The sequence below is a fragment of the Pristiophorus japonicus genome, chromosome 2, assembly GCF_044704955.1.
Source record: "Pristiophorus japonicus isolate sPriJap1 chromosome 2, sPriJap1.hap1, whole genome shotgun sequence".
In the NCBI taxonomy this organism is placed as follows: Eukaryota; Metazoa; Chordata; class Chondrichthyes; family Pristiophoridae; genus Pristiophorus; species Pristiophorus japonicus.
The window spans coordinates 197,781,744-197,802,874 of NC_091978.1; the positions used below are offsets into that span (position 1 = coordinate 197,781,744).

The following is a 21,131-nucleotide window of genomic DNA, read 5'->3' on the forward strand; positions in this document are numbered from 1 at the left end:
CCATGGACATCCTCACTTTAGTGAGCATAATTTAGATTAATTAGAAAATATCTTTTGAAGATCTAAACATTTGATGTCTCGCTTAACAATTACAATAATGCAGTGCTTTAATGAAATAATCCCTGAATTCTGGGGCAGTCCCAGCAGATTGGAAAAGGGACTAACTATTTGTACTGCACTTTTTTTTGATAGACAGGTGACAAGCCCCGCCCCCTGTATACTGCACTTTTTTCTGCCCAGCCCCCCCACCTGTGCTGCACTTTTTTGACCGACAGGCGACAAGCCCCGCCCTCTGTCAAGCTCCACTCCCCCACCCCTCCCCGGTCAAGCTCCAACCCCCTCCATCCAGCCGAATCATTCCATCCATGTGTCAGAAGCAGGACCTGAGACTCCGACTGTCTCTCCGCCCCCCCCACCCCGGCCGGCCTCGGCCTGATGGCGGCGGGAGGGGGCCGATGGTGGTGGTCTGCTGCTTCTCCGGCCGATCGGGCCCGAGCCTCCCGCTGAGCTGCGAGCCTCCGACCGGGTCCCGAGCCTCCTGTGAGCCGCGAGTCCCGAGTGGCGGCGGGCAGGGGGGGAGATCGAGGGCGGGCGGCATGGAGGTGGGGGGGGGTTGCAGTTGGGAGGAAGAGAGTCGGAGGACATTGGGGCTGGAGGAGAGAGAGGCTGGGGTGGGGGATGGGAAAGAGAATGAGAGAGACTGGATGGAAAGAGTGAGAGGCTGGGGGGGTGGGGAAGCGAGTGAGAGAGGCTGTGGGGTGTAGGGGAAGAGAGTGAGAAAGGCTGGTGTGTGGGAAGAGAGTGAGAAAGGCTGGGGGGGTGGGAAGAGAGTGAGAGAGGCTGGGGGGTGTAGGGGAAGAGAGTGAGAGAGGCTGGGGGGGATGGGAAGAGAGTGAGAGAGGCTGGGGGATGTAGGGGAAGAGAGTGAGAGAGGCTGTGGGGGGGAAAGAGAGAGAGGCTGGTGGGTGTAGGGGAAGAGAGTGAGAGAGGTTGTTGGGGGGAAGAGAAAGAGGCTGGGGGGTGTAGGGGAAGAGAGTGAGAGAGGCTGTGGGGGGGGGGGGAAGAGAGAGAGGCTGGGGGGAGAGAAAGGGAGCTGGGTGGGGGGAAGAGAGGCTGGGGCTGGGGGGAAGAAACATAGAAACATAGAAAATAGGTGCAGGAGTAGGCCATTCGGCTCTTCGAGCCTGCACCACCATTCAATAAGATCATGGCTGATCATGCAGCTTCAGTACCCCATTCCTGCTTTCTCTCCATACCCCTTGATCCCTTTAGCTGTAAGGGCCATTTCTAACTCCCTTTTGAATATATCTAACGAATTGGCCTCAACAACTTTCTGTGGTAGAGAATTCCATAGGTTCACAATTCTCTGAGTGAAGAAGTTTCTCCAAGTATCGGTCCTAAATGGCTTACCCCTTAGACTGTGACCCCTGGTTCTGGACTTCCCCAACATAGAAACATAGAGTAGGCCATTCGGCCCTTCGAGCCTGCACCACCATTCAATAAGATCATGGCTGATCATTCCCTCAGTACCCCTTTCCTGCTTTCTCTCCATACTCCTTGATCCCTTTAACCGTAAGGGCCATATCTAACTGGTCAGAGTACAGTCCAGGTAGTTTGGCTGCATTGGTGCAGACTGGTCCCAGTCATTTCCATAGGTAGTTTTACCGTATATGGTTTCATATTGGTCAGGCCTATCCTTACTCCGTCTTGTATGGTTCCGACATTCCTTACGTCAAACAGACTCACGCCGGTCTGGTTATTGAATACTGGTATCCCCAATATTATTCCAATCGCTGGCGTTCCTGTTGGCTCGACGCATTCCTCGTTGAACCACACCTTACAGTGTTCTCGCAATTGACATCCATCTAGAGGATGGTGTTCCTTATTCGAGATCAGAGTTTGAATTTGGGTATTATTAATCCAAGCGGGGACTTGACCTTCATTGGCTTCCTGCAGGTTTTCCCATAATTGTTCTATCATCCAGTTTCCATAAATACTACACAATACTTGTGCCTGAGTTTGGTTCTCTGCTGTCTTGGCCGTATTGATTAATTGGTTGATAGTCTGAGCGTGGCTTTCCAATATGGTGACCATTCTTTCCTCCAGCTTACTGTCATCTTTTCCTGCCTCCGCTGCCTGTCTCTGATTATCATTTAAACTATTTAAAATCTGCTTTACTTGTTCGGTCAATCCTTTTATCTCAGCATTCAAATTAGTAATATCTAAGGTATTGACTGTGGCCATTCCTGCCCCATACGCTGTACCTATGTCATTTATAATGTCTCTTTTCCGTCTATTCTTACTGTCCGTTTCCCTCAGCCCTATTTCTTGTCTCAATAGTAGTGAAGTCAAGTCCTGATACAATTTCTTTAGATTGTACAGGCACAGTTGGGTAACTGAATATTACTTATGTAAAGTATAACAGGTATCAATTCATACTGTACATTGTTATACACAACCTGATTAGTTTCTCGTAACACAACGCCTCTCTTTGGTCCTGATTCAATATATGGACATTCCCACTTATGGGCGTCTCGGTAGTGTGGGGGGGGGTTGATGAGATCCCAATAGTAGTCGGGGCGACTATTGGGACATTGGAACATCGGGAACATTCTTCCTGCATCTAACCTGTCCAGTCCCATCAGAATTTTATATGTTTCTATGAGATTCCCTCTCATTCATCTAAATTCCAGTGAATGTAAGCCTAGTCGATCCAGTCTTTCTTCATATGTCAGTCCTGCCATCCCAGGAATCAGTCTGGTGAACCTTCGCTGCACTCCCTCAATACCAAGAATGTCCTTCCTCAGATTAGGAGACCAAAACTGTACACAATATTTAAGGTGTGGTCTCACCAAGGCCCTGTACAACGGCGTTAAGACCTCCCTGCTCCTATACTCAAATCCTCTCGCTATGAAGGCCAACATGCCATTTGCCGCCTTCACCGTCTGTTGTACCTGGATGCCAACTTTCAATGATTGATGTACCATGACACCCAGGTCTCGATGCACCTCCCCTTTTCCTAATCTGTCACTATTCAGATGATGATCTGCCTTCCTGCTTTTGCCACCAAAGTTGATAACCTCACATTTATCTACATTATACTGCATCTGCCATGCATTTGCCCACTCACCTAACCTGTCCAAGTCACCCTGCAGCCTCTTGGCATCCTCCTCACAGCTCACACTGCCACCCAGCTTAGTGTCATCTGCAAACTTGTAGATATTACATAAGAACATAAGAATTAGGAACAGGAGTAGGCCATCTAGCCCCTCGAGCCTGCTCCGCCATTCAATAAGATCATGGCTGATCTGGCCGTGGACTCGGCTCCACTTACCCGCCCGCTCCCCGTAACCCTTAATTTCCTTATTGGTTAAAAATCTATCTATCTGTGACTTGAATACATTCAATGAGCTAGCCTCAACTGCTTCCTTGGGCAGAGAATTCCACAAATTCACAACCCTCTGGGAGAAGAAATTCCTTCTCAACTCAGTTTTAAATTGGCTCCCCCGTATTTTGAGGCTGTGCCCCCGAGTTCTAGTCTCCCCGACCAGTGGAAACAATCTCTCTGCCTCTATCTTGTCTATTCCTTTCATTATTTTAAATGTTTCTATAAGATCACCCCTCATCCTTCTGAACTCCAATGAGTAAAGACCCAGTCTACTCAATCTATCATCATAAGGTAACCCCCTCATCTTTGGAATCAGCCTAGTGAATTGTCTCTGTACCCCCTCCAAAGCTAGTATATCCTTCCTTAAGTAAGGTGACCAAAACTGCACGCAGTACTCCAGGTGCAGCCTCACCTATACCCTATACAGTTGCAGAAGGACCTCCCTGCTTTTGTACTCCATCCCTCTCGCAATGAAGGCCAACATTCCATTCGCCTTCCTGATTACTCCTGCACCTGCAAACTAACTTTTTGGGATTCATGCACAAGGACCCCAAGGTCCCTCTGCACCGCAGCATGTTGTAATTTCTCCCCATTCAAATAAAATTCCCTTTTACTGTTTTTTTTCCCCCAAGGTGAATGACCTCACACTTTCCGACATTGTATTCCATCTGCCAAACCTTAGCCCATTCGCTTAACCTATCTAAATCTCTTTGCAACCTCTCTGTCCTCTACACAACCCACTTTCCCACTAATCTTTGTGTCATCTGCAAATTTTGTTACGCTACACTCTGTCCCCTCTTCCAGGTCATATATGTATATTGTAAACAGTTGTGGTCCCAGCACCGATCCCTGTGGCACACCACTAACCACCAATTTCCAACCCGAAAAAGACCCATTTATCCCGACTCTCTGCTTTCTGTTAGCCAGCCAATTCTCTATCCATGCTAATATATTTCCTCTGACTCCACGTACCTTTATCTTCTGCAGTAACCTTTTGTGTGGCACCTTATCGAATGCCTTTTGAAAATCTAAATACACCACATCCATCGGTACACCTCTATCCACCATGCTCGTTATATCCTCAAAGAATTCCAGTAAATTAGTTAAACATGATTTCCCCTTCATGAATCCATGCTGCATCTGCTTGATTACACTATTCCTATCTCGATGTCCCGCTATTTCTTCCTTAATGATAGTTTCAAGCATTTTCCCCAGTACAGATGTTAAGCTAACCGGCCTATAGTTACCTGCCTTCTGTCTGCCCCCCTTTTTAAACAGAGGCGTTACATTAACTGCTTTCCAATCCGCTGGTACCTCCCCTGAGTCCAGAGAATTTTGGTAGATTATAACGAATGCATCTGCTATAATTCCGCCATCTCTTTTAATACCCTGGGATGCATTTCATCAGGACCAGGGGACTTGTCTACCTTGAGTCCCATTAGCCTGTCTAGCACTACCCCCCCTAGTGATAGTGATTGTCTCAAGGTCCTCCCTTCCCACATTCCTGTGACCAGCAATTTCTGGCATGGTTTTTGTGTGTTCCACTGTGAAGACCGAAGCAAAATAATTGTTTAAGGTCTCAGCCATTTCCACATTTCCCATTATTAAATCCCCCTTCTCATCTTCTAAGGGACCAACATTTACTTTAGTCACTCTCTTCCGTTTTATATATCTGTAAAAGCTTTTACTAACCGTTTTTATGTTTTGCGCAAGTTTACCTTCGTAATCTATCTTTCCTTTCTTTATTGCTTTCTTAGTCATTCTTTGCTGTCGTTTAAAATTTTCCCAATCTTCTATTTTCCCACTAACCTTGGCCACCTTATATGCATTGGTTTTTAATTTGATACTCTCTTTTATTTCCTTGGTTATCCACGGCTGGTTATCCCTTCTCTTACCGCCCTTCTTTTTCACTGGAATATATTTTTGTTGAGCACTATGAAAGAGCTCCTTAAAAGTCCTCCACTGTTCCTCAATTGTGCCACCGTTTAGTCTGTGTTTCCAGTCTACTTTAGCCAACTCTGCCCTCATCCCACTGTAGTCCCCTTTGTTTAAGCATAGTACGCTCGTTTGAGACACTACTTCCTCACCCTCAATTTGTATTACAAATTCAACCATACTGTGATCACTCATTCCGAGAGGATCTTTTACTAGGAGATCGTTTATTATTCCTGTCTCATTACACAGGACCAGATCTAAGATAGCTTGCTCCCTTATAGGTTCTGTAATATACTGTTCTAAGAAACAATCCCGTATGCATTCTATGAATTCCTCCTCCAGGCTACCCCGTGCGATTTGATTTGACCAATCAATATGTAGGTTAAAATCCCCCATGATTACTGCCGTTCCTTTTTCACATGCCTCCATTATTCCCTTGATTATTGCCCACCCCACCGTGAAGTTATTATTTGGGGGCCTATAAACTATGCCCACCAGTGACTTTTTCTCCTTACTATCTCTATTCTCCACCCACAATGATTCAACATTTTGTTCATTAGAGCCAATACCGTCTCTTCCTTCATTCAATTCCTTCATCTAACTCGTTAACTATATTGTAAATAGCTGGGGTCCCAGCACTGAACCTTGCGATACACCACTAGTCACTGCCTGCCATTCTGAAAAGGACCCGTTTATTCCTACTCTTTGCTTCCTGTCTGCCAACCAGTTCTCTATCCACGTCAATACATTACCCCCAATACCATATGCTTTAATTTTGCACACTAATCTCTTGTGTGGGATCTTGTCAAAAGCCTTTTGAAACTCCAAATACACCACATCACTGGTTCTCCCTTGTCCACTCGACTAGTTACATCCTCAAAAAAAATTCTAGAAGATTTGTCAAACATGCTTTCCCTTTTATAAATCCATGTTGACTTGGACCGATCCTGTCATTGCTTTCCAAATGCGCTGATATTACATCTTTAATAATTGATTCCAGCATTTCCCCACTACTGATGTCAGACTAACTGGTCTATAATTCCCTGTTTTCTCTCTCCCTCATTTTTTAAAAAGTGGTGTTACATTAGCTACCCACCAATCCATAGGAACTGATCCAGAGTCTATAGAATGTTGGAAAATGACCACCAATGTATCCACTATTTCTAGGGCCACTTCCTTAAGTACTCTGGGATGCAGACTATCAGGCCCTGGGGATTTATCGGCCTTCAATCCCATCAATTTCCCGAATACAATTTCCTGACTAATAAGGATTTCCTTCAGCTCCTCCTTCTCGCTCGACCCTCGGTACCCTAGTATTTCCAGAAGGTTATTTGTGTCTTCCTTAGTGAAGACAGAACCAAAGTATTTGTTCAATTAGTCTGCCATTTCTTTGTTCCCCATTATAAATTCACCTGATTCTGACTGCAAGGGACCTACATTTGTCTTCACTAATCTTTTTTTCTCCACATATCTATAGAAGCTTTTGCAGTCAGTTTTTATGTTCCCTGCAAGTTTACTCTCATACTCTATTTTCCCCCTCCTAATTAAACCCTTTGTCCTCCTCTGCTGAATTCTAAATTTCTCCCAGTCCTCAGGTTTGCTGCTTTTTCTGGCCAATTTATATGCCTCTTCCTTCAATTTAGCACTATCCTTTATTTCCCTTGTTAGCCACGGTTGAGCCACCTTCCCCATTTTATTTTTTACGCCAGACAGGGATGTACAATTGTTGAAGTTCATCCATGTGATCTTTAAATGTCTGCCGTTGCCTACACACTGTCAACCTTTTAAGTATCATTTGCCAGAGAATTCGGAGAGAGAGAGGCTGGGATGGGGGGGAGAGAGAGACATGGGGAGGGGTGGGTGGGGAAGAGAGGCTGGTGGCGGGGGGGTGGTGGAGAGAGTGTGTCGGGAAGTCAAAGTGGATCGAGTTACAATTTTCAAAGTCAGTGAGACCTTGGGATGGGCGGATCCAGTGATACATTCCTGTGAAACTTCGGGGTGTGGCTTCCTCCAAGGGGACCAATCAGAAATAGGGGGTGGAACCTGTTGGCCATTTTTGCAGTACAAATAAGCGTGTCCATTTAAAAAAAGGAGGCAGACAAAGAGCAGGAAACTATACACCAGTTAGCCTAACATCTGTCATTGAGGAAAATGCTGGAGTCCATTATTAAGGAAGCAATAGCAGGGCATTTGGAAAAGCATAATTCAATTAAGCAGAGTCAGCATGGTTTTATGAAAGGGAAGACATGTTTGACAAATTGCATGGACTTCTTTGAGGATGTAATGAGCAAGGGGGATAAGGGGGAACCAGTGGATGTGATGTATTTGGATTTCCAGAAGGCATTCGATAAGATGCCACATAAAAGGTTACTGCACAAGATAGAAGTTCACAGGATTGGGGGTACTATATTAGCATGAATAGAGGATTGGCTAACTAACAGAAAACAGAGAGTCGGGATAAATGGTTCATTTTCTGGTTGGCAATCAGTAACTAGTGGGGTGCCGCAGGGATCAGTGCTGGGACCCCAACTATTTACAATCTATATTAACGACTTGGAAGAAAGGATTGAGTATGACCGGGGACATAGTCTCAGAATAAGAAGCCGCCATTTAAAACTGAGATGAGGAATTTCTTCTCTAAGGTTGTAAATCTATGGAATTCTCTGCCCCAGAGAGCTATGGAGACTGGGTCATTGAATATATTTTGGGCGGAGATAGACAGATTTTTGAGCGATAAGGGAATAAAAGGGTTATGGGGAACGGGCAGTGAAGTGGAGCTGAGCCCATGATCAGATCAGCCATGATCTTATTAAATGGCAGAGCAGGCGCAAGAGGCCAAATGGCCTACTCATGCTCCTATTTCTTATGTTCTTAATCTGATTGGATTGACTTTCAGCCACAGTTCAACTTGAAACTTTCATAGCAAGAGAGAGATTTTTAATTTCAGAAATGTGAAAATTGTATTGAATACTGATCTGAATAAAGAAATATTTAAATTTATAATACAATGTTTTAATGTTCACCCATGTGAAATCTTAAGGATTCTAGCTTAAATTTAAATGTTCCTATTATTGGTTTTTTACAGGTCTGTTTCTAACTGGCTGCTTGCTGTAGAGTTTGGAGATTTTTTGTGTAATAGCAGAAATGAGAGTAACAAGGAAAGGTGAGATTCCAATTATTTTACTATATTCAGCATGTTCATATTTTCGAACACGAGCCCTAAAGGAACTTTGGCTATAAATATTTAGTCTTGTAAAATTATTTTGAATTATTCCAAGATATGATGTACTGAAATGATTTAGTAAGTGAGGTATTTGTAGACAGCTATACCACACACACTTTGAAAGGTAGCTGTTCAACCACATCTGTTTCTGTTTTGGTGTCAGCTGCTGAGCATGTATGTTACAACATGAATAGGCTAATAAAAAGGGCGGGGAATCAAATGCTGGAAATCTAAAATAAATTCCGAAAAGGCTGGAAATATAGAACAGGTCAGTAGGCATCTATAAAGAGGAAAGACAAGTTGTGATGTTTCAGGTGTGTACACTTTTTTCAGAGCCAATCGAGTAGGGCATACAATATGCTCAGCGGCGAGCTGATGCTTAAAAACAAGATGTTGGTGCAAGGTCACACATTCATTTTCTGAATGTGGTCATATAAACAGTTTACCTATCTGACCAAAATGCCTACAAGTTCTGCAATGATGCACCAGTGTTGCCTTCAGCATTATGTGTACTGTAGCTATTGAGTACACTATAGAGCCCAGGTCATCATCATCGTAGGCAGTCCCTCGGAATCGAGGAAGACTTGCTTCCACTCCTGAAGTGAGTTCTTTGGTGGCTGAACAGTCCAATATGAGAGCCACAGACTCTGTCACAGGTGGGACAGGCAGTCGTTGAGGGAAGGGGTGGGTGTGACTGGTTTGCTGCACGCTCCTTCCTGCGCTTGACCTCTTCACGTTCTCGGTGTTGTGACTCGAAGTGCTCAACGCCCTTCCGGATGCACTTTCTCCACTTAGGGCGGTCTTTGGCCAGGGACTCCCAGGTGCCAGTGATGGTGTCGCACTTTATCAGGGAGACTTTGAGGGTGTCCTTGTAACGTTTCCACTGCCCACCTTTGCCGTGAAGGAACTCCGCATAGAGCATTTGTTTTTGGAGTCTCATGTCTGGCATGCGAACTATATGGCCTGCCCAGCAAAGCTAATCGAGTGATTCAATGCTGGGGATGTTAGCCTGGACGAGGACACTGATGTTGGTGCGCCTGTCCTCCCAGGGGATTTGCAGGATCTTGCGGAGACATCGTTGGTTATATATCTTCAGCTACTTGAGGTATCTTCTGTACATCGTCCATGCCTTTGAGCCATACAGGAGGGCGGTTATTACTACAACCCTGTAGACCATGAGCTTGGTGGTAGATTTGAGGGCCTGGTCGTCAAACACTCTTTTCCTCAGGCGGCCGAAGGCTGCACTGGCGCACTGGAGGCTCCGCATCAATGTCTGCCCCTGTTGATAAAAGGCTCCCGAGGTATGGGAAATGGTCCATGTTGTCGAGGGCCGCACCGTGAATCTCGATGACTGGGGGACAGTGCTGTGCGGCGATGACAGGCCGGTGGAGGACCTTTGTCTTACGGATGTTAAGCGTAAGGCCCATGCTTTCATATGCCTCAGTAAATACATTGACTATATCCTGGAGTTCAGCCTCAGAATGTGTGCAGACGCAGGCGCGTCCACATACTGTAGCTCAACGACAGAGCTTGGGGTGATCTTGGACCTGGCCTGGAGGCGGTGTAGGTTAAACAGCTTCATACTGGTTTTGTGGCTTAGTTCCACTCCAGCGGGGAGCTTGTTGATTGCGAGGTGGAGCATGGCAGCGAGGAAGATTGAGAAGAGGGTTGGGGCGATGACACAGCCCTGTTTGACCACGGTCCAGACGTGGATTGGGTCTGTGATGGATCTGTTGGTAAGGATCACGGCCTGCATGTCGTCATGGAGCAGGCGAAGGATGTTGACAAACTTTTGGGGGCATCCGAAACAGAGGAGGACGCTCCATAGACCCTCGCAGTTGACGGTGTCAAAGACCTTTGTAAGATCGTAAAAGGCCATGTATAAGGGCTGGCGCTGCTCCCTGTATTTTTCCTGTAGCTGTCGTGCTGCAAAGATCATGTCCGTTGTGCCCGGTAGGGGACGAAATCTGCACTGTGACTCCGGGAGGAGCTCCTCGGCCATAGGGAGAAGACTGTTGAGGACAACTCTAGCGACAACTTTCCCAGTGGCTGATAGCATGGAGATTCCCCTGTAGTTGCCGCAGTTGGACTTGTCCCCTTTTTTAAAGATGGTCATGATCACTGCATCTCTGAGATCTCCCGGCATGCTCTCTTCCCTCCAGCTGAGAGAGATGAGGTCATGTAATCAGCGCCTCTCCGCCATACTTTAGCGCCTCAGCAGGGATTCCATCCGCTCCCACAGCCTTGTTGTTCTTGAGCTGTTTTATGGCTTTACCTACCTCGTGCAGTGTTGGAGTTTCACTGAGGTGGTGGCGGGCCATATGCTGCGGGATGGAGTCGAGAACACTCATGTCAAAGGCAGAGTCTCGATTGAGGAAATCTTCGAAGTGCTCCTTCCAGCGGGCCCTGACATCCTCGGTGTCCTTGATGAGTGTTTCCCCGTTCTTGGCCAGCAGTGGGGCGGGACCTTGGGAGTTTGGACCGTAGGTGGCCTTGACTGCAGTGAAGAATCCTCGCATATCGTGGCTGTCAGCCAGTTGTTGTATCTCCTGTGCTTTTTCCATCCACCATCTGTTCATTAGGTCCCGGGTTTTTTGTTGGACCTCAGCCTTGAGCCGTCTGTAATGTTGCTTTGCTGCTCCCGAGTTGTGTTGTTGCCTGAGGCTCAGAAATGCTCTGCACTTGCGATCTATTAGTTCTTAATCTCCTGATCATTTTCATCAAACCAGTCCTGTTGTTTTCTGGTTGAGTGACCAAGTGTCTCTTCATTGGTTATGGAGACCTGGAGGGCAGATCAAGCACTGTCGGCATTCAGCATCTCAGGGTCATCAAGGCACGCCAGGTTAGCTGTGAGGCGCTGGCTGTATAGGGCTCTCTTAGCTGGGTCCTTAAGTGCCTCGGCATTGACTTTTTTGGGGCACTGCTTCTGCTGTCCCCTCTGCTTTGGGGGCTATGTTTATGTCGATGATGGATCGGATTAGGCGGTGGTCCTTCCAGCAGTCGTCAGCTCCTGTCATGGTGCGGGTGATGCGCACATCCTTGCGATCCCTGGCTCGGATGATGACATAGTCAAGCAGGTGCCAGTGCTTGGAGCGAGGGTGTTGCCCTGATGCCTTGTATTTGTCCCTCTGGCGGAACAGGGTGTTGATGATGAGGAGTTCATGTTCTGGACATTTTTGTCAGGAGTAGGGTACCGCTGGAGTTGGCTTTCCCTACCCCCTCTCTGCCAATCCTGCCTCCCCAGAGGGCTGTGTCTTTGCCGACCCTGGCGTTGAAATCACCTAGGAGGATCAATTTGTCACCCGTGGGGATGCGGAACAGGGATGTTTCGAGGTTGGAATAAAAACCCTCTAGTCTCATCCGTTGCATCGAGTGTTGGGGCGTACGCACTGATGACTGTGGCGCATTGGTACCAGGATAGGGTGAGTCGAAGAGTCATGAAGCGTTCATTAACCCTGCAGGGGGGGAGTCTTTGAGGCAGTCAACCAGCTCATTTTTGATGGCGAAGCTGACTCCGTGAAGGCGGCATTCTTCCTCTAGTTTTCCTTTCCAGAAAAAGATGTAACCTCCACCTTGTTCCTTGAGCTGACCTTACCCAGTCCGCCGGGTCTCACTTAGGGCGGCGATTTCGATGTCAAAGCGCCTAAGTTCCCGGGCAACTATGGCGGTGCGGCGTTCAGGCCTATCGCTGTTGGAGTTGTCCTTGAGGGTCCTGACGTTCCAGGTCCCGAACTTCATGTTAACGAAGTGGAAGATGTCTGTGCATGAGTTCTTTTAACATGGGGTGGCTGCTGCACTCCGGCAGCCACACGGGCTTAGCTGAGCAAGGTCTTGGTACAGTGGCAAGGTGATCCAAGACGACTGGAGACCAGGCACTGCTGTATGAGCCTAATTGCCTACGGCGAGATGTTGACCGCAAGCTCGGCGGCGAGTAGCTCCCTTCATGGTAGGTGGCCCGAGGCTTGGTTGGGGACAGGCATTAGGAAGGTCAGCTGTCCGCTGGAGTTCCGAGTGATGTTTTAAAAGTCTCTTCCAAAGTTTTCCAAAGTTATTTAAAGTTTCTCCAGAGGTTTCAAAGGAAAAATTCTCCAAGGTATTTAAAAGTTTAAAAGTTTTCCCAAATTGTTTAAAAAGTTTCTCAAGTTGATTAAAAGTTTAAAAGTAGATTAAAAATCTAAAATGTAAGTCAGTAGTAGGTTACTCTCCTGGCACTGCTCCATGGATGCCGCCAGCCCTCTGTTGTCCTGGGTTAGCCCCGGAGTCCCTTTGGCCGGTTAAACGCCGGCCACTAAGTCCCTTCGGCCAACTCAGAGCCGGCCTTGGCAGCGACCCCGGAGTCCGGGCGGCCCAATCTGCGGAGGCGAAAGCAGCTGGATGTAGTTTCCTGTGTTGTCCTGGAGAGTCGGTAGGGCCCTGAGGTCGGCGAGTTGGTAAGGCCCTGAGGTCGGGAGGTCGGCGAATAGGTAGGCCCTGTGAGGTCGGGAGTTCGGAAACCGGGAGTTCGGATGCCTCGGAGGACCCACTGTAATCCCTGGCCGAAAGGACGGCTTCCCATCGGCTGGACCCACTCCAATCCCGTGCCGAATGGCCCTCCCACTCTTGCTCACCGGTGTGTACAACGCAATGAGTGTGGACAACCACACTGCTGCCGGCTGATGGTCGTGCTTCTCGTGCCCAGGTAGCACAAGAATGAAGCACACTGCAAGATGCATTGAGTAAGTGCCAAAATGCAGTGGAACTTTTTTTTAAAATTTTATTCCACATAATGACTTGTATATATTGTAAGATTAATTTAGGTTACTCGGTTTAAAATAAATTAATGGATGTGGCCTGACATTTTAATTAAAGAAAGACTTGCATTTATACAGCGTCTTTCATGACCTCGGAACATCCCAAAGTGCTAAACTGCCAACTAAGTAACTTTGAAATGCAGGGCTGGATTTTCCAGGGGGTCAGCGGGCGTTATCGGTGGCGGGTCGTGTGGAAACTTTTTTTTCCCCAGCAGGTCGGAACCCCACTGTGAATCCACCAGCACACACCTTTCCTGGATGTCAGGTGTGTCAACGCTGAGCAGACCTGACGCAGCAGTGAGTTCACAGCGGGGGACCTAATTCAGGTAATTAGTGGCTTGTTTAGAACCTCTTAAGAATGATTTTCTGCTTACATTCTGCATTTGACAGCTCGTCCACGGAGTCCATGCTGGTCGTGGACCACATCTGTCAAGCTGAGGCAGGAGTTCAGTGGTCATTGAATTAGCTGTTGAGTCGACAGCTTCAAATGTACAGTAAAAGCTCCCACCTTACGGAGATATCTTCTCTCAGCCACAAACTCCTTCTCGCTGCATTTCCACAACAGATTCATCATACTGCAAGTCTTTACACAAGTCTCCATCCAGTCTGACCTCATTACCTCTTTCACCATTGACAGATCGCTTCTGTCATCTCTACTTCACCTGCCATCTATTCCAGCAGCGTGGTTGCCCATTAAACTCTCAAATTTGGTCCTCAGAATCCCACCACGATCAGCCCCAACAATAGCAGCACCAACAACAACACCACCTACCTTCTCCACAATCACCGGATGCTGCATAGGACAGATAGCATCAACACCTGACCATATTGCTGCCCGGGAGGCCAGGGATGACTTCACTCTGGCCAGAATTACTTCACTTGACATGGTACATCGTGGCTGCCATATCATGCACCAGGTTGGCACCACCCCACACCAACATCATAAAGCATTCCTACAACGCCCAAGCCATTCCTTTCAAACTCATGACCGTGGTTGGGGGGGAAGGGGAAAGGGGAAGGAGGCGCGGGTACCGTTATGTCTCACCATTCACTGCAACTCACTTAAGCCACTTCCAAAGGTGCTCACAAAGGTTTCAATGTTTGACACCCAATTAACAGAAACATTACGTGAACATTGTATAAAACACTTAAGTGCCTACCCTTGTGTGTTATTAGTTGGTATGATTGGACTAGGATGACGGTGAGTGTGAGTGGTGGCTCATGAGATGAGGATGTGATAGTGTAGATAGGGAGGGATGGGTGGAGGTGCAAGATAAGTTGGTGTGAGTAAAGATGTACAGGAGTAGGGTAAGGAAAGCAGAATGATGGGGATATGAGAGACACAGCGTTATGGACACCATGTTCTACATCACATGTCGCATCCTTTAAAAGGCTGCTGTGCTTCAACCTCGGGGGAGTTCGGATGTACTCTGGAGGTCATTGGAGTTGATATGAACATCTGTACAAACATCTTGATCATACTGTGACTGATTTGAATTGAATAGGTGTCTTCATCGGGACATTTATTGTTTGGGACCAATCGGTGGAAAACAGAGCTACTGCAATGGGGCCTGTCCTTTCTCACCCTCTCTTGATGACCAATTACATGCAGCAGACTTGAGATCGCCGAAGATATGCTCCACAGCATTATGTGCCTAATGTAAGACGTGCCAGACTGATGAGGAGGACCAGTCGTTACACTCCCCGCAAGTGCAGGGAGAGCCAGTCTTATCTCGACTTGCCCGACACCACCTGCCTTCGAAGATTGCGCTTCCACAAAGAGGTTATCACTGAGGTATGCCTGCTGATAAGGGGAGATCTGCAGCCTGCCAGCACCATCAGTACTGCACTGTCTGTCGAGGTCAAAGTTACCACGGCACTGTCGTTCTATACCTCGGGTTCTTTTCACGCCACAGCTGGCGACACTTGCGGACTTTCTCAGCATGCCACACATTGCTGCATTAGACAGGTCACTGAAGCCCTGTATGCACACAGGAGGGGACTTGATCAGCTTCCCTATGACCAGGGAGGCACAGAGTGAGAGGGCTCTAGGATTCTCCAGAATTGCAAACTTCCCCAAGGTGCAGGGAGCAATAGACTGTACGCACATCGCAATGCGGGCACCTTTTCAGAATGCAGAGGTTTTCAGGAACTGCAAGGGATTCCACTCCCTGAATGTCCAACTCGTTGTCGACCACCAGCAAATTATACTGGCAGTGAATGCTAAATTTCCGTGCAGCATCCATGATGCTCACATCCTGCATGAGAGCACTGTATCTGATTTGTTTAACAATCAACCACAAGGTCAATGCTGGATGCTTGGTGACAAAGGATATGGCCTCATCACCTAGCTGATGACCCCCCTGCGTGACACCCACACCGAAGTCAAGAGGCGATACAACGAGAGCCACAGAGCCACTTGCAATATCGTGGAGAAAACCAATGGCGTGCTTAAGCAACGCTTTGGATTCCTGGACCACTCAGGAGGCGATCTCCAATACCACCCTGAGCAGGTAGCTCAATTCGTGGTGGTGTGCTCCATGCTGCACAACTTGGCTATCAGGAGGGGACAAGAATTGCCTGATGAGTCTTACAGCCCACCTCACATGAGAGAGGAAGAGGAGGACGAGGAAGCGTACGCTGACGTCGGCCCAGACAATCAGGCTGACGCTGAAACCATGCCCCCGCCCCACTGGAGACCACATGAAAGGGCCCGTGGTGGCATGATAGATGCAAGAGCATCACGTCAGGAGCTCATCAATGATCGCTTTGCCTGACACACTGCTGGGTGTGCAGGTCATACATCAATGGTGAGCATCACCTTGGTAACAGTTAAAGTTTAAGTTGATTGAAGTTAATGACATTATATCCTTTGATGTTAAGGAATCACCAGCATGTAACGGTGCAGCTATCTGAGCCAATGCGCAACACGGTTTTATTAAAAAAAACATTTTAAACCTAACATTTGTCTGAAATTATCAGTATTTCTGGAAAATAGGAGGTGGGTGGGGTGGCTTGACCCATCCACCTCCACGGAGGTGTGTGGGGGGCCTGACCCATCCACCTCCATGGCACGAACCTGGTATTGCAGTACTTCCAGGAACGGTGCAGTGGCTCTAGGCCTTTTGGCTAAGAGCATTGGCGCAGAGTGATCCTTGATGTGTGCAAGGTGACCTCTGGCGTTTGTGATTTGACAAAGAATTGGAAAGATTGGCAACGAAAAAGAAAAAAAAAAATTCTGTTTTTAAAAAAAAAAAAAAACAACCGTTCCCCCTCCCCACCTCTACCCCTTCCTCTCCTGACTCCAAGTCGCCTGGCTGAGGAGCTCCTCAGGCGATGCTTCATTGGGGGGGGTGGGGGGGATGACGGCTGAAACGCTGCTTGGACGAATATGGAAGAGGACGGTCCCGAGTTGGGAACGTGCTCCGAGCCAGAAGCAAGATGTTGCTGCTGGCTCTCGTGTGGTTGGCAATGGGGTGCGGCACCTTGGAGTGCAGTGCTGTGCTCCGGGACCACTGGGAGCCCTCTGCCACCAGTGTTCCTGACTACCAGCTCCAGGACCTCCACCATCCCTTCCATGTTATATCTTATTTGTTGGACAGAAACTCGGTGCCAACTATGTTCTTGGTGCTTAGTAGGCTTTTTGCTGCTGGTGAATCTCCCTCGTGCCTCCCACAACAGCCAAACAAGCACACACCACACCCACACACGCCTTCAGTCCGTCTCAGTTCCCTCTCTCTCTCTCTCTCTCTCTCTCTCTCTCTCTCTCTCTCTCTCTCTCCTCTTCTGCGCATGTCATGATGAACCTTGACCTTCTGAATTGCAGGAATCGGGCCATGCCATTGCTAAGGACGGCGACACTTTATGGCAGAAGGTGCTCATTTCATATCGCTCGCAGTAATGCTCATTTTCAAAAATGGAGTCTCGGTGCTTTGAGAATAGGCGAGAAGCTGGCGATCTGAAAACCCTTTTTTACCGCCCACGCCAGAAATAACGCCCATTTTTGGGCGATAAGCACAAAAGTGGAAAATCTAGCCCTGAATATGCAAATCACTTTGTTTACTGAGGTGAAGAAAAAAATCAGTGTCTGTTTATATGTGAACTGAATGGGCCCATGGCTATAAATGCTAATGCAAGTCAATTTGTATACTCATACAGGGATGTTGCAATGTAATTATAGCTAAAAGGGAATTGACTACTTTCTTTCAAAAAAAATATAAATCTTTGTTTTTTTTTTCCATATAGTTTTGTTGTACATACAAATCAAATCGGATGATACAGATTTTTAATGTCTCTGACAAATAGACCGATTATATGCATAAGATTTTAATCTACTCATTTCAATTTTGGAGATCCTGGCTAAATATAACACTTTTTGGCCAATCAGTTAGATGAATCGGAATTTGATGGAACTGAATTCCACAGGCCATTGTAATTTTGAACTGAGAGCATTAAGACAAAACAAATGCTGGGATTTCTTCTTTGATGGGCATTTCAAATTAAACTAGATTATGCAGTCACCCACACGTCATAATGTGGTTTGAATATAATACTGTATTTTTAAAAGGTCTAATCTAGTACAAGTAGTACTTTTTCTGTTACGCTAGATACTCGATCCATAACAACATGCAGTCATACAGGTAATCATAAACTAGTGAAGCTAACTATGGCCAACATACATTTTTTAATTAGTGTTGGCTTTGAACAAGCTTAATTAATTCTAATTCATCTGAAACCAGTTGGTGCAGATCATATTTATTCTTTCTATTAATTTAAAATCTGTCCTCAAATATTTTCTTCTGATTTCATCTCAGACTATTTTTCTATTTATTCGTACACATTGTCCTTTTGTCTTTATTTTTATTTCTCTTTTCATTGCTTTTTTCCTTTTGTTTTCAATGCGTTTGCCTGATTATGTTTTAGTTTATTAATGCTATTTTTTGTTTCTTTCTCTTTAAGCTTTTCTCTCTTTTTCTATATATATATTATATACATATATATATATATTTGTGTGTGTGACAACCCAAGTCGATCAAAATTTGACGACCCTCTCGGTTTAGACTGACTTGTCCTTGTCCTCAAAAATGTCCAAAATCTCCTAAAACATTCTTTTAAATGCACCAAAACCTCCTTGATTGCAGGCAAGGAACACTGCCACCTAAGTTTATGTACATGCTGACCAAATGAGCTAACAAAGCAACTGTTTCATTTGTGTTGCAGTTAATTCCTGGAATTTTCACGTGGAAACCTGCGTATTCACTATGCCACGCATTCCTCAGCTTTATCCCAGTAATCTAAAGCTTAGATCAGTTTGTCAAAACAGACACATGCTGCTGATGCTTCTTCTGAGTCAGATGGTTGTGGGTTCAAGTCCCACTCCAGAGACTTGAGCACAAAAATCTAGGCTGACACTTCAGTGCAGTACTGAGGGAGTGCGGCACTGTCGGAAGTGCCATCTTTCAGATGGGACGTGAAACCGAGGCCGGTCTGCTCTCTCAGGTGGACGTAAAAGATCCTATGGCACTATTTTGAAGAAGAGCAGTGGAGTTCTCCCAGGTGTCCTGGCCAATATTTATCCCTCAAATACATCACAAAGACAGATTAGCTGGTCATTGTCACATTGCTGTTTGTGGGAGCTTGCTGTGCGAAAACTGGCTGCCATGTTTCCTACATTGCAACAGTGACTACACTTCAAAAAGTACTTAATTGGCTGTACAGCGCTTTGGGATGTCTGGTGTTTGTGAAAGGCGCTATATAAATGCAAGTCTTTTTCTTTTAACATCGTCAGCCTTGACTCAGCAGTAGCACTCTTACCTCTGAATCAGAATTGCGTGGCTTCAACCCCACTCCAGAGACTTGAGCACATAGACTAGGCTGACATGTCATTACAGTACTGAGGGGGTACTGCTCTTTTAGAGTTGCTGTCTTTCAGATAAGATGTTAAATCAAGGCCCCACCTACCTGCTCAGATGAACATAATAGATCGCATGACACTATTTAAAAAGAGCAAGGGAGTTCTGACGGTGTCCTGGCAAAAATTTATCCCTCAACCAACATCATTAAAAAAAACAGTTGTCTGTTTATCTGTCTCATTGCTGTTTGAGAGACTTTGCTATGTGAAAATTGGCTGCCACGTTACCAACATTTCAATAGTGATTACACTTCTGTATTAAAGTGCTTTGGTACTTTGGGCATCTGGAGGATGTGAAAGGTGTTATATGAACACAAGTTCTTTTTTTAATACAGTGGCACACCCATTATCTGACTACTTGATTATCTGCCAGTGTTGTTATGGATCTACCTTCTACATTAAATATAAATCCAAAATGCACTTGAAAACAATCTATAGCCATACATTTTAAAAAGTCAAGAATTTTTGCATAATGAAAGTCTTGCGAGATGGCACCTCATTACACAGCATGTTAACACCAATCTTCTGTTTGACATAAATTAACCTCACAGCCTTTAGATTGTTGCTTATTTTGCACTTGTCTTTATTCCCTTGCATAGGATATTACCTAATGGGATTATGGGGCCAATTTTCCACATTGCCGATTTTTGGCGCAGTTATATAGGTACATCCGATTTTTTTTTAGTGGTCGACTGTGCCAAAAAAAGTTGCAAGTTTTGCCGTAATAAATTTTGAATTTGGCATGGCGCAGATTGTCTTTAAGTCTGTGGATGGAGCTTACGGTCTGCTCCAAAAAAAGTTGCTAGGGTAACGAGAGACATACTGAAGGGCTGAGGCTGGAAAGTGAAACATACACAAGACATAAGCAATTGTAGAACCTCGGTGCCGCTCCTAACCCGGGCCGAAAGGCCCCCCACCGCCAGTGACGTTCCATTACAGCAAGAATAAACAGACACAACTGTTAGTTGTTTCAACTGAGCTCGATTTTTAATTTGAAGGAACTGCTTCCTTGACTGCCTCTGGGCAGCTTATTGTATAAATAACAGCAACTTGCACAAGCACCTTTCTGTTTTTGCCCCAAGCCTCTTCACATTAGGAGGTGCCGCTCCTATCCCAGGCCGAATATCCCCTCGGTGCCACTCCTATCCCGAGCTGAAAGGCCCCTGGTGCCAGTGCCACTCCTATCCTGGGCCGAAAAGCCCCTCCGTGCTGCTCTTATCCCGGGGTTCTTTTGAAGCCAAGCGCCGAGCTCCTGTGTCCGGCCGAGGAAGTGATCCTGCCGGCCGGCACTCCGACCCTGTGTGCCTCGAGCCCGGTGAGCAGAGGTTCGGTGGTGGGGTGGAACTTCAAGTCACAATTTCCATTTCCAATTTCCATTGAATAAATTTAGTTTCTCTCTTCCCGCTGCAAAAATAAACATGTATCATGCAGTTGTGTATGAAATTAATGTCTTCTTCCCTCCCTCCAAAACCTAACTCAGGTCTGCTAAAACAATGGTGTCTTATCTGCATCGATTTTCTTAAGTTCCCATAAGGTTTGCACCGTTTTTTTAAAAATCGTAGTTCGTGAAATTCGCTTAAATGGCCAAAAATGGCACAGCCTGCAGGTTCCGCCTTCAGTAACATCAAAAAAATCGTGAACTTAAAAAAAAATCGGCCGTAAGTAGTTTATGATGGCGCAGAAACTTTGGCGAAACTTGCAGATTTTAGTTTGCTCAAAAAAAACAGCGGACGCCAAAACAACTGCGCAGAATGGTGGTGAAAATTGAGCCCTTATGAATAAGCCACAGCTGAATATGCTGTGGCTTCATAGTCTTTCATTTCTACCTTATAACATTGAGCATTAGAAATTGATCAAAATAGCATATTTTCCAAAGGAAAGCTG

General features: G+C 46.2%; 1 protein-coding gene across 2 annotated transcripts in view; it reads left to right on the plus strand.

The window, feature by feature from the left end:
• Positions 1-21,131, plus strand: part of anapc4 (anaphase promoting complex subunit 4) — a 139,237-nt gene that overhangs the window by 104,188 nt on the left and 13,918 nt on the right. For both annotated transcript variants that reach the window (XM_070870715.1, XM_070870716.1), the window contains exon 26: positions 8,409-8,486. In XM_070870715.1, the coding sequence (XP_070726816.1) occupies positions 8,409-8,486 (78 nt within the window). The remainder of the gene's footprint in view (positions 1-8,408; positions 8,487-21,131) is intronic.